Source organism: Strix uralensis, chromosome 3, assembly GCF_047716275.1.
Source record: "Strix uralensis isolate ZFMK-TIS-50842 chromosome 3, bStrUra1, whole genome shotgun sequence".
NCBI lineage: Eukaryota > Metazoa > Chordata > Aves > Strigiformes > Strigidae > Strix > Strix uralensis.
The window spans coordinates 27596327-27610362 of record NC_133974.1 but is presented as its reverse complement, the minus strand read 5'-3'; the positions used below and the strand labels follow the sequence as shown (position 1 = coordinate 27610362).

Sequence of the window (14036 nt, the reverse complement as noted above, 5' to 3'; positions counted from 1 at the left end):
AAACACATTTTAGAGTGTAGATGTCCCAAAATATTTGGATGACACATAAATCAGATGCTAATACTAAGACTTACAACTTGCAAAGACTTATACATATGCTTAAAATTACACATTTGAATAAACACATTGATTGTATTTGGTTATATGTAAGTCTTTGCAGGAATAGTTGCAAGCTACTTAAAAACATGTAGAGAGAATAAGACATAAAACTCTGTTTGGCTCTAAAACAGCAGTCATCTTATCTGCCAAAATCACATGTAATGGACCATTAGTTCTCTGTTCCACATCCTGTGTTTGAAGAGTCTTACCTTATAAAGATACCACGACTAACACCGTTATAAGGAATTTCCTCTGAGAAACACATCCATTTGTGGCGAAATGTGTATTTTATCCATGGTAACTAATATGTATAGCCTGCTATTTATGAATAATTGTAAATAATACTCTGTGCTGATGTTGCATTCGTGTGTTGTTATCTTCCAGATGGGAGTTGCTGTAGTGGATTCATCAGTTGCAGGCCTGGGCGGTTGTCCCTATGCAAAAGGTGCTACTGGAAATGTAGCCACAGAGGATGTGATATACATGCTTAATGGTCTGGGGATCAATACAGTAAGATATTTTTACTTTCTACTTAAGACTTCAAGAAAAACAGAAATATTTTTCTAGAAAGCATATGATACATACCTGACAATTACTTGTGCTGTACAATAAAATATTGGGAGCAAATAGTTTCTGCAGACTCAGTGCTTTAACATGGCTTGACACATGACACAAATGATGTTGTCTTCACTAGCAATTTAGAGTAGAACCTGTTTATGTATTTGACAGGAGTTTGAATAACCCCACACTCACTGCCTGGAGCTATGAGGAGCTCAGTCTCGCAACTACGGCAAGTCATTGCTCTGCCTCAGTAACCACAAAAAAAATCACTACTGTAGACATTGCCCCAGAAGGCTAATCAGGTCTACAGTGGAAAGACTGAACGGACCTCAACTTTTTTCACAGAGCTTTGGATTTGGTTCATAGTGCTTATTAATTTATTGTCAACTTTTCTGGCTTCAAAGTAGAAAGAAATCGTGGCATTTGGAGTCCAAGCACAGGACATTGCTATTTCTCAGGTATCCACTTAATATATTTCAAAATTGTACTAAATCTGTTACTGGTTACTAGGCTTCACAGTCATTTTTACCTCCAGCCCTGTTCTTGGAGTAGAGGGCAAAGCAGCTTATCTGCACAGAGCTGCACTTTAATGAGCCTTACCAGTGAGCATCCACACTTCAAGAGCACACATTTAGTATCCCTGGCTTGGCTGGCATGTTAATTATTCTGTATTCCTGGGAACCAAGTAATGCTGCCTTGTCCAGAGAATGTGCTCTTTGGTCTTCCTGTTGGTTATCGTTGTTCTGGAAATGTGACATAATGAGTTTGTACTAACTCCAACAGTACAATGACTTTACTTAGACATAGACTTTGAGAGTCAAGTTGTCCCGATCCAATGTCGGGGGAGGTTTCGATACGATCCCAAGAGCGAGATTAAGACACAAATGAGGTCAAATGCTGTATACCCAAAACAGGTTTTTTTATTATTAAAGAAGTGAAGAGGGGTAGCAATAGGACAGAATGGAAGGAAAAGGCAGAAATAAAGCAAGGATGCGGGATAGGACTGCAAGAATAGTCACCACCATGGATCCAGCGGCGTCCCGTTGGTCCTCAGTCTTCAGTTCTTCGGTGGTGGGTGCAACACGAATCAAGCTTCAGTGGTAGATGCACACTGAGAAAATTTTCTGCTGCCTTTTTAAGTTCATCGTATCCGGTGATTAACATATCTGCTCGCCTTTATTTTTTTTTTTTCTCTGGTCCAACAGGTTTTGTTGCATCTGGCTTCAGGGCAGGAACGTCTGCCTCTTGTCAGTTCATTAGCAATGCAGGCATGGGTTCTGGCCTACACAATAGAGCCACAAATGGCTACAGGATGGGGCAACTCAGCACACTTCTGACCCTTTGAGGCTTGTCTAAAGAGTCCGGACAATGCAACCGCAAAGAAGTGGGGGGGTGCATCCTTCAATACACTCCCGCTTCTCTGGGTGACATCCCCCAGACCAATTCACAGGCCGCAGCAGTTTGCCTTGGAGGTTTGCACAGACACAAACAAGCTTTGAGGCAGTCATAGGACATTTCAGTCTCTCACACAAGTTCAAAGGAGAACATATAAAGAGCTGTCCAAACTGCAGTGTATGTGGTTTGCCTGAAATACAAAGATCTGAGTTTTTGGGGAGCTTATCACTTGTCTGTAGGTTGCAGTTCAGTGTGGATAAAAATATAATAAAAATCATGAAATATCATAAAATATCACATAAAAATATAATGGAACTTGTTTCTGAATTGTACATCCCCTGAGCACTGTTAAAGCATATTCAGTACCTTTCAGAGTTCACTGTAATGTTTGTCTGCTTTCATGTACTTCTTAGGGAGTTCTGGATAGATGTCAGATAACTGTTTAGAAGAGGTTTAATCACAAGTGTCCATTGTACAAGTGCACTCTGTTTTGAACTGTTCATACCTGCTTTGAGATCTCTTTTTTCATAAAGAGGGTTATTATTCTTTTGAAACAACACAGTTCTTTGGAATAGGGAGGAGAAATTGTGCGCATTTCACTTGACATTGCAGTGCACCTTAGGCTTTCATTATAGTCTTTCCTTGGATAAAATACCCATTGACTTTTCCAACTGACTCATAGCAAAAGGAATCAATTAAATAAAAATACCCTGATTAAATGAAATAGACCTTGTTCCAGGCTTCTAGATAAGATTTATTAATCTGTTAATGATCTGGTGTCCAAGTAGGACTCTAGCTTGTTCTGAAGGTTGATACCAAATCCCATGGAGATAAGAATCTCACCATGAAACACTTAGTTCTCCTTTTGTTATTTTAATTTTAGATTAAGCAATAGCAAAACAAGGTTTTGCTTCTTGACCCTTTTCTGGTCCGTTAAGGAAAGAGTGATTTACTGGCTGAGAGACATGGAGCCTCAAAATTATTAATTTAATATATGAGCTTTGGTCTTTGCAGTGTTGGTTGGTTTTGGTACCATGGCCAATTCTGTAAAAACATTATCACAAAAATTTATTATGTCTCTTTTGGTGTAATGGCACAAAATGAAATTATAATTGCTAATGCTGTCCATTTTCAAGGAGCGATTCCTTGTGTTCCTCTCAGCTATGCACTAAACCTTTCATTTTGTTGACTGAAGTCACTTAAAGTGTCAACCAAAGGATGGACAGTATTTAAGTGTACGTTATTGAGTTCAGATTGACTAGATACATCAAAATAATAATTGATGCTTGTTCTATACTGTTCTTCAGAACATGTAACCAAGAAGTGATGCATGAAATGAATCTCCAGCAGGCTAAATGTGAAATAATTTTCTTGCAGAGCCCATCTACAAAGAGATTTATTGGTTGTACCATGGTGATGGATAGATAATTATGTCATAGATCATTAATGCTTATGAAACTTTGTAGAGAGACGTGTTCTTTCTATAAAAATAGTTCCTATACAGTTCCTATGTAATTACAGTTCCTATGTAATTACTTGTTCTTACGATGCCTTCAAAGTGCATAGCAAACAATAAGCCTTTCTGAGAAGCAACTAAGTACTGTTAGCCTCACATTACTGACCCCGAAACCAAAGTACAGAGAAATAACAGACCTGAATGAGAACTGGTTAATTAAAGTCAATGGGAGTTAAAGAAATTCACCTTCTGGCAGAAGCTTTTCTGACTTAAAGCACTTATCCAAGTTCATAGATACTATTGGAGGTACTTGTCTTTGTGTTTCATGGTTTCATTCCTTGGTGTCAAGGAATAATCCTGGATATATGGAGTGGTTACCAAGTACACTTAAGTACATTTCTGAGTATCTATCTGAAGACATATTATTTTGACTCAACAACCTTACAAACAGCTGTCACTACTCTTTTCCCATCCGCATCTGTGAGTCAGGCTCATGAATGCTGGGTTTTGTGCCCTCATGGTAATCCTCTTTGGTTCACAACACTTATATAAGAAAGACTATTTAAAAGTCAGAGATGCTTGTATTCCATTTAATGAATGTGAACTGTGAACATGTTTCTTATCAACACATATCACATTATGCAGTGTTACAGTGCCGAAAATGTGAATTTTGTATAGTTTGGGGTTTTTATTTTGCCATCTTCCATAATCTTAACTACCAAGTATGTCTATGGTGGTATGTTTCGTATTTCTTCCTAGTAAAAAACCACAGATGCTCTAAGAATTTTTTAGATTGCATTATGTGCAATAGCACTCTACAAACTAAACCTAAGTAATGACCAATAAAGGATAAACAGAATAAACTGAAATCACCCTTGTTATAACTGTATTAAAAAGAGACAGTTATAAAAGGATGTCTTTGAACAGTGTGTTTTAAATGGTACTAAATACTAGAGCTGATTGGAATCTTTGAAGCATGGTTTTTTTCAAATTAAAAATGTTTTTGATTGCATTTCTGTGAAGTAATTTCTATTCTCATTAAGATTTTTAGCCAATTCCAAGAATGAAAAAGACAAAGTTTACCATAGAACATGGAAATAAGTGCTAGATCCAATTAAAAGATTAAGTGTCTAAATTAGGTTTTAGTCTGAACTTTAGTGCATAAATCCATAAGTGTTAGGAAAATGTATTTCTGGTGCAATACATCTGTACTCTTTAATGTTGAGTGACACACTTCTCCCAGTTTTATGCTGGGACAGCTCAGTGTATTGGTAGTTCAAAGTACCCTTTTGCGTCCCTTCTACAGAAACTTTACTGGCTTCTAAATTCCAATCTTTGGAGGACATATTTACATCACTTGTATGATGTAACTAAAACTTTTACTATACGTGAGTAATCCAGGAGACTAATAATGATGTACGTTTTTCCTCTTTAATCGGTGATCTGATTCCATTTTAGCAATCAAGCAATACTGATATGTATCTTATATTAGTTAAAACCCAAGGAATGTTTTTTTAGCATGGGCAGATCAAGCAGCTGCAATGTTTTGCTCAGTTGTGCTAGCCATGTAAATTGTTATTTTGTATTGAAAAGAACTTCTTCAAGAAGGAGATTATATTTATTCAAGAGAATGCAGGATCCCGTTTCTCACTGAACTCAGTTGTCAATGTATTTCCTCCCTTCTCCTGAGCTGCAAATAGGATATTTATAAGCATGAAGTTTCTTAGCTTTGGGTGATAAATAAGTACAGCTCATACGTAGGTACTATTTTTCTTCCAACTTCTTCTAGTTGTTATTCCAGTTCTGTATTCCAGATTCTTTTGAGTCTGAAAGATATTGCTCGAGTATTTGGTCCACTGCTGTTAGGATAAGAAATCACTCTCAAAGTGGTAGACCTTCCAAACAACTGGAAGCTGTGGCTATTGTGTAAGTCACTGTAACTCTACTTATCTCTGTTACTGACCTATGACATGAATCAGGCCCTTTGTTTGCAAAAATTAGGCCCTGGAGCAAAAAAAGGTGAAGTTTTAAGCATTTTCAACATGTGCATTTATTATTATTAACATTTTTCACCTCTTTTTTAGGGAGTAAATCTTTATACAGTGATGGAAACTGGAAATTTCATCTGTACAGCTTTGAACAAGAAAACAAACTCAAAGGTTGCACAAGCTTCCTTCAATACTGGAACTATCCATTAAATGGGGTTTTTTTGCAGCTTAATTGCATTTGTCATCTACCTTGACCAAGGACATTTATATCACAAAAACAAATATAAAAAGACCATTTCAGCAAAAAACCAAAATAGAACCCATACATAACTTTTTATTATGGGATGAGTTGTTGTACTGTACTGTCTTACTAAGAATTGTCTGATATGTAAGTAAGAAATAAGTGACTGTAGTACAGAACCCTGTGCTTGGTACTTCTACAGATGAGAAGAATGTAAAAAACACAAGGACATTTTACCATGTTGTAAACTGAATTTTAGTTCTTTCAGGAAAACTGGATAGAAGCAGTGAATACATAGTTAAATTGTAATCAAGATGACTTTCAGAATAGTACAAATATTTGCAGTAGTTTATGACATCCCACACTGTGTGTGGCCATTCTATTATGTGTTTTATTTATCTGAATCTTTTACTTTTCATTTGTCAAGTTAGTTGTGTTATAAATGTGGAGCCAAATCTGAATTCACCGTAAGAATTTTTTAGCAATAGCACTTTTTAATTTTTGTTTTGTTTAACATCTGTTAAGTTATGGATGACTTTATCTTGTTCCAAGACTTTGTGGTAAATGGCAGTCTGCCAGATCCTCCAAATCTAATGCAAATTTCCTTATTTGTTACATATGTTAAATTTGTTGTAGTTGTTTTTTTTCGTCAACTGTATTATAACCTAATTATATGAACCCATTGAAAATTGGCAAGGTTTTCAACCATCATTCAGGGTAATAGTAGTGTAGAAGGAGATAAATTTTTGTCCAAGGTCTCATTGAACAATTTGATTTTTTATTCTACAGTCTATGAATTTACATTCTCACTTATAAGTCATGGGTTTTTGAGGATAATAATATTCTTTTGTACTAGCTTACACAAAGGGAACCACTTAACAATTTTCCTCTGTGCTCTACTGCTAGTGATACTGGTTTTTTACAGGTCTTAGTTCAGCAAGGTGCCAGTGAACTGCATTGTCATTTTTAGATCAATAATAGACAAATTCAAAGAAGAGCCTTATCCTGTCTCTAAACTTTTCAAATGTGCCATGAAAATATTGTTATTTTTTCAGTCTGAAACATCAGTACTGTAACTGGTTGTTTATGTAGGATAATTCTATAACTCTCTGTGTACTTAACCTTGATCTATATTTTTTCTGAACATAGCCTGTTAACATGAAAATCTAAAACCCTGGACTATGATCTTTTTCCATATTCTCCATGTTCCTCCAAAATATGAAAGGTTGGGAAAAGGTAAGATGAAAGAAAGTGAAAGATAACATGTAAAGAAGGAAAAGGCTGAATAATTTTTGTCTGGAACTCAACTCTGCCAAGTTACAGCTGAGTCTCAGTTTGCCTTTGAAATTCTGAAGTGAACTTTTTTAGCCAGTATTGTAGTTTAGAATTGGCATAGCTTAAGAAAGTCGAACTTTGCATGCCAGGCAACTCAAAGCTATAAATCTGATATAAAACCTGTATCCTGTTTATGTCATAATGATAGTCAAAACTAATATAAGCTACATTGTTTCACTCTTCTCATGGTAAGACTCAAAGAATAAGCAAAGAAATGTGTTCAGGTGAGGCAGGAAATACCTTGCCTAGCAATCCAAAATACTAAATTGCACCACTTCCTGTGGTATCTAGTAAGAAGACTTTCAAGTACTTCTAAAGATGTGAACACCCTGATTTTCTTGACCTGCTCTGGATGCATAGCTGGATCACCACAGAAAATGCTGTCCTCATTTTCCCATGTTTCAGCTGGGGCTTTGTTATTTAGAAGCCACTATTGCTCATGTATCAAAACACAGACTTTAATAAAACAGGTCTTGAACCATTCACAGGTTTTAAAATTCTGTAATGAATTAGATCCAATGAAGAAGTGAGGGATCTGCAGCATTACTTAGGCTGTACTTATTCTAATAATTAGTAGTTAAGCCTAAAGGAGGTGCCAGAATTGACATTCTAAAAACCCCCCAATTCAGGTGCCATTTACCCCTGAGGGTGACTAGCCACACTATAATACTTCCCTGTTTAGCAATAAATTTTCTCATATGTTTAACAATAATTTCCTCTTTAGTTTGCTTCTGTGCAGGCATTGAATTAGCTCATTTTGAGCTGAAATCTGCAGTTCTTACATAGGGCCTGATGAATTTTCTTCCACCCAAGATCCTGTGAGCATGTTTAACTGACATAAGCAAGACTGAGCTTCTCAAAGAATGAAAGTGAAGTCACCCCTTGAAAAAAAAGTAGTGATGCAAATCACCTTCTAAATATTAGCCTGAATGTTGGACTAAACAATTGATCTGAGATTAGCTTGCTACTCAGCCTGGGGAGATTCAAATGCACATTTTTTTGGCATCCTAATCAATGGATTTAACCACCTGGCTATATACAGAACTGAAAAAGAATGCACTTTTTAGTAAATCTGGATGAAGTTGTGCCACTAGGTAGGGTGGAATTCAAAATTCCTGAGACCAGAAAGATCACAAGAAGAAAATGTCTCTGCAACAGATAAGAATTTTTTTCCTTGAAGATAGTGGTGAGGGCTTCAACTGTAGGCCAAGTGAGGAAATGAACTGATACTGTCCACTTATTTGATAAGTATACTGACTACAGCATCTTAGATAAAAGTGAGTGGTTTCATTACTACCACAACTTTTGCATTAAATAAAATACCTGTGTAGAACATAGACTATAGAATAAGAGAGCTAGCTTTGCTCAGTTCTTTGGGAGTTCTAGACATCTATGTTCCTAACTGCCATGAAGGATTCCTAACTTTGGCACTAGGAGACTCTTACACTCTGGACAAGTTTTCAGATATGCCTCTGTGCATAGTGCATCCTAGGCTTCTCAGCATCTGGGCTGTGCAGATTACAATTCTAAGTCTTTTAACTCTCCCTATGAACTGAAACAGGGTACCTATTAAATCATGGGAATGAACAACCTAAAATGCCTTGGTTCTTTACTGGTCTGTTTTAGAAACTACCTGGGAGCTTGTGGAGAGCCTTGAATGCAGGCCTGTTATTCTGTAATGATGTGAGCATTGGAAAAGATGAGCAGTCACATCTGGAGCCCATTCTTTACCCGCACGTTCAGCTTCAACCACATAGTGAGTTATAGTAATCCAGGGTGGAGGTCACAGACAAATAGATTGTTTGTCAGGATCTTTACAAGGGAGGAAGAAACATAAAGCCAGATTCAAAAAACCCCAATGTTTATATGCCAAAAAGTCCCACCTGGGATGAATTTCGGCCTGTGGGTCCAGGTGAGCAACCCCCATAAAATCCTTCTTTACTTGTAGTGTAACTGAAAATCCCTAGACATCTTATGTTCTCACTACTAAAATTTGTTAGGCACATAAAGTGATGCTGCTCTGCTTTCCTGAGCTGGCATCATTTTAACTGTGTGGAGCATTTTAAAGCCTAATCTTTGGCTTCACAAAATAGGCATATATTGCCCTTAAGATCAAGGGCTAATCCAGTAGCTATGCCATGAGCATGCATCACTCACATAGGCAGCATTGAATTCAGCACATAATAAAGCAGTTGAGACTACATCCCTTCAAAAACATGGCAAGTCACGACTTGCTGCTACTGCTCTCTAGCGCTTCTGACTTTCTAAATCTTTATATTCAGAGTGACCCATTGCCAGTGGTGCCTGCTCTTTTAGTCCCTATCAGTGTCCCCCACTGTGTACATTGCTGTCACTTCACCCTGCAGTGACCTTCTGGCTGTGGAAGGCTTGCATCCGGGTGTTTGGCTTCCATGAGCAGGTGTTCTTATTACTATGTCATTATAAAAATTTTATATATATATATATATATATATATTTGTTAAAAGGTGTCAAGAAAAAGTAAGAGTGCTGAGTATCATGATCACACTGTTGGAATGTGGGGACATGCTGTCTCCCTGTTTTGTTGATGATCCTCTGTAAATGCTGGAAAGGGGATAGCGTAAACTCTCAGAGCATGTGAGAGAGAAGAAGTAGTTACTGACTGCCCTCGCTGAGTTTTATCGGAGACAAATTAGATGTACCAAGATATTTACTTCTATGCTTTGGAGACTTTCTTCTGTAGCTCACTGTATCCAAGTCACTGCAGAGATCTCATAGAACACATGGAGATCATCTTACTTGTGCCAGGGCCATGGAGTATGCAAAATGGAGTTCCTAGGGCAGTCTTTGGTCTGCAGCCTGGTCTGAACCTGTGAAGGTTCAACAGCTGACCAGTGTCATATTGCTGCAATTTTCTTTAATACTTTCACAGTAGTTTTTCCCATGTTGTTGGCAATAGCTAGAAAGTCAAATACTGGCTGCTTTGGCCGGTCAAGATATTATGTTGTTCTAAAGGCATGGCTGGTGTGCTTTCTTGGAGAAGTTGATCAGTGCCGTTAGTAATGGGCATAACTGTTCTTCAGTGCCTTTCACAAGACAGCAATGACATGGATCCTGTACATGGATACTGCTAATGCCTTCCAGCAGCAGCTTGCTTTGTAGTTTAAACTTTGATGTATTAGAGCAGCTTGGCTCTGGACCAGCACTTTAATGTTTCATTTTCATGTATAACCAGAGTTTATGGAAATAAGAAGTGAATATGCTGGTCTTGTGAATAAGTCCAGAGAGGCTTTGACTAATTTTTCTTTCTTAATAGCGTCATTTGAGTTAATAAAACTTTTATTATTGTAATAAGGAGTCACAAAATGAAGACTGCAAGTCTGTGAGGTAAAATTCCTATGTTTGGGATCAGTGCTGTTGAAATTAAATAATACTTGTCCAAAGAGTTAGTGTGAATGTATAAGATGTGCCTATTTTTTCATGGAGTTATTTTTAAGGGGTAGAACTATTGTTTAGTTACTGTGATACCTGAAAATGAGCATTCTCTGCCACTGAATTTTTCTGTGATTCCTCAGACTACCTTAAGTTCTCTGTATTGATTGTGAAAAGTCTAGAAAACTGACTAAACAGAAGAATCAGTCTGAAGAAGTGAAAGACACTTGCTTTCCAGTTCTTGACTTGCTGATCAATGCTTTTCTTTTGTTATATTTTTGAAAATTATTTTTCTCAATGGTCCTGCTCTAATGTGGTGTTGATCTTCATTGCTGCTATAACACAGCAGGCAGAAGGACTACAGCCAAAGTCAACTTAGTCCTTTGAAACCAATGTCAGAGACATAATATGTTTGTTAAGGAATTGTCATGCACCCTCTTGGTTAAATGCATTTGTGATTTTGCAATACATGGTGTTAAAGCTGAAATAAAATCTATCTCAGTGTTTATTGAAACTGATATGCTCATGTATTACGCCAGATTCAGCAGCTCCTGACTAACCAGCTCACACATACGGCATTAGCAAATATAAGCTGTCACTCTGACATGTACGTCTGTGTTGACTTTGTTACCTCATAATCCATTTGGAGTGCATTTTCTTAGGATTACCTTTTTATCAGTTGTTCCTGTGTGCTTTTATAGATGACAAATCTCTTCTAAGTTACTAGGGAAACATTTCTTCCCTCCATTAACTAAACATTAAAAGCTACAGCCAGGAATGGAGGTAGGAGTCAAAAAATTCAATGAGGCATTATCTAACTTCAGATGTTCCACTGCAGAGTAGAAATCTGGGCCCTCCTACACACTTCATGGGAGAGACTGAATGCTTTCAGCATGTGGTCTGAAACATCAGCGTGTTGATCATGGAACTTTCTTGGAAAAGTCAAAATTCCCTACCCTGTGCTACCGTTGAAGTGCCTCAGCGTGAGCTGCAGTTAGTTATCTTCACCAGCTTGAATCCAACAGCTAGTATTTTCCCTGGTAGAAAGACACCCGTGGTAATTTTTTTGAAAGAAATGAATGGTGTCCACTCTTTTAAGGCACCATCTTGGGGATGGTGTTGGTGCTGCTTCCATCCTTCTTCTGTGTTGCTAGCTTGATCTGACATCTATCTCAGAGTACCAGGGATTGTGCGCGATTCCCACAACAGCCTGAAAAGGCTGAGTCCACGCCTGTCTCTCCAAGCAGCCCATTCTCTCACCTCACAATCAGGTGAGATGGTTGAGGAAGATTTTCCTTCTGAAGAATTCAAGACTCACTGTGGCAAGACAGGAGAAGTGGAGACTTGGACTTTACAGCCTTGCAGCTTCATTGCTACATAAGGAAGAGCTAGTCCTGCATACTTGTCCAAAAAACTCTTTATACATTTAATTTGAAACAATCTTTAGATAAACTGCATAAACAATCTTGAAAGAAAAAGCTGGAATCCAGTATTCCCCCTTTCAAGTGAGAGTGCTGTAAGGCTAAAATTTATGCTTTCTCCTTCCAACCCAATCAGTCTTCGTTTCTTCACTTTGCGATGTCCTAGCTCCAATGGAAGGGGGATGAATGCCACATCCTTATCCAAAATGACTTATGTCCTGGGAATCCCAAGTCATCAATGAAACTTAATTTTCCCAATCTGGGAATTAGGTGCAGATGTTTCACTTCAGGGGAAAAGATTTTAATGAAGCTCTGACAAAGATACTACTTCTTCCATCACAAAACTGTTCATGAAGCAGTCTAATCATGATCACTTGAATACAGATCATCCCAGCAGAAATTCCTTTATTTAATAATTAACACCTAGATACTGTTGACAGAATACAGCATCACTAGGACATACATAGAGCAAAAGAATACATTTTACATGTATAATGGAAGAAATGTGCTTTTCCATTAAGTATGAGTCAGCTCTGATGAAGAAAGCCTGTAAAATTACAGAAGCAACACAATAGCCACTACGTATCTTGCTGTCTTTCAAAGTAACTCACATACTTACCCTCAATTTCAAATACATTTTACATACGTGTGTGTGCATGTGTGTGTCTAAGCACATATATGAGTAGTTACTAGTATCTCAGTATAAGATAATTAGAAAACAAAAAGTTTCTAAGAAAGTTACGAGAGATGTTTTTGTGACTGAGGTTTAGTTAAGTCTGAATATAAATGTATCTCTTCAAATTTTGTGACACAGTGACAGCACTGCATCATTGTTTTTTGAAGTCAGACTGAAAACCAACACAGGGTTCACTTCATATATATATTTCCTATATAAAGAAATTTTTTTATCCAACACTGATGAGAACATATTCTCAACAGTATTTTCAGTTTGAACTTTTTCCTCTTCACAGTTTTAAGATGAAGACTATTAATATAATACTTTCAAAATACCTACATGGTGGGAGATAAACTAAATGCTGCAAATTGCTGGACTGATAAAGGAGATTGTTTTGATTAACAAACTAACCAACTTTGCACTTTTCTGATATATTTTTGTCCAAAGGCTGATTTAGTAATGAGATTGAATTTAGTAATGCTGATGTAGTAACGAGATGCATTTGATTGCAAAACAAGAAAGAAATTTTGGTTTTATGGAGATCCTAAAGAAAGAAAAAAATCATGTTGTAATAACTGTTAAAAATTTCTAAACTCTCCCCAATAGAATTGCACACCTAAGCTTTTTCTCTCACACTAAATCATTTCACAAACTACCAAAGCCAGAAGAAAAGTCACATTGAAGAGTCGATATTCTTGCTCTTCTGATCACATCATAAATTTCTAGCCCTAGATCTGAATCGGTCATGGTCAAAACTGGAGCTGAATTCAGTGGAACCAGTATTTCATTCCTGATACTGTTTGTTGTGTGAGTTATGTTTAGTGGGAATTCAGACAAAGTTCAAATTAATCAAATTCAAAATAAAATTAATTCATCAAATGCTATAACAACACAATATGTATGCTACTTATGGTAACAGTTGTATAAGAAATGCCAGTCCATTATCCTGTGCTGACCAGAACCAGATTGTTACAAAGATATAACAAAGGCAACTCATTGCTAGCAAAACAACTCAGCTACAGGAAGAAATCCAGAACTCATAGCCATAAAGTGGGATCCAGAGTGGTGTGTTAGGGACCATGGCTCCCAGTACAGTGCACGGGGAGAATTAGGCACTTCAGGTATTGCCTAGAGACAATGAATAGGAAACACAGATGGTGAGACGGGTCATAACTTCTCTCTCGAGAATTAGGCACTTCAGCCCTAAGCAAGTGGCTTTCTCCACTGGGCATTCAGATCACAAAATGCTTTCTAAAATTACTGTTTTAAAATTGGCAAGGCTTACTAATTTCTTTTTGAACATATTGGAGGAGAAAGAAAAAACACTTTCAGCAACAACATACTGGGGTCAAAGCATTAGCCCAGATAGAGTTTAATTCCTCTTCATACTGAAATGGGTTGTAATCGTGATCTCCTCCTACCCCACTAAGTACTCCACCATCAAACTACAGGC

The 14036-nt window shown here is 37.3% G+C and overlaps 1 protein-coding gene across 4 annotated transcripts in view; it reads left to right on the top strand.

Annotated features, from left to right (window-relative positions):
• The window catches only part of HMGCLL1 (3-hydroxy-3-methylglutaryl-CoA lyase like 1), a 100741-nt gene that overhangs the window by 79340 nt on the left and 7365 nt on the right, over positions 1-14036 (top strand). For 2 of the 4 annotated variants that reach the window (XM_074861749.1, XM_074861748.1), the window contains 2 exons: positions 484-609; positions 5596-11000. The exons of 1 other annotated variant lie outside the window; for it this stretch is intronic. In XM_074861749.1, the coding sequence (XP_074717850.1) occupies positions 484-609; positions 5596-5709 (240 nt within the window). In that variant the 3' untranslated portion in view covers positions 5710-11000. Of the gene's footprint in view, positions 1-483; positions 610-5595; positions 11001-14036 lie in introns of those variants that run through there. One more of the 4 variants, XM_074861750.1, reaches the window with a different exon arrangement.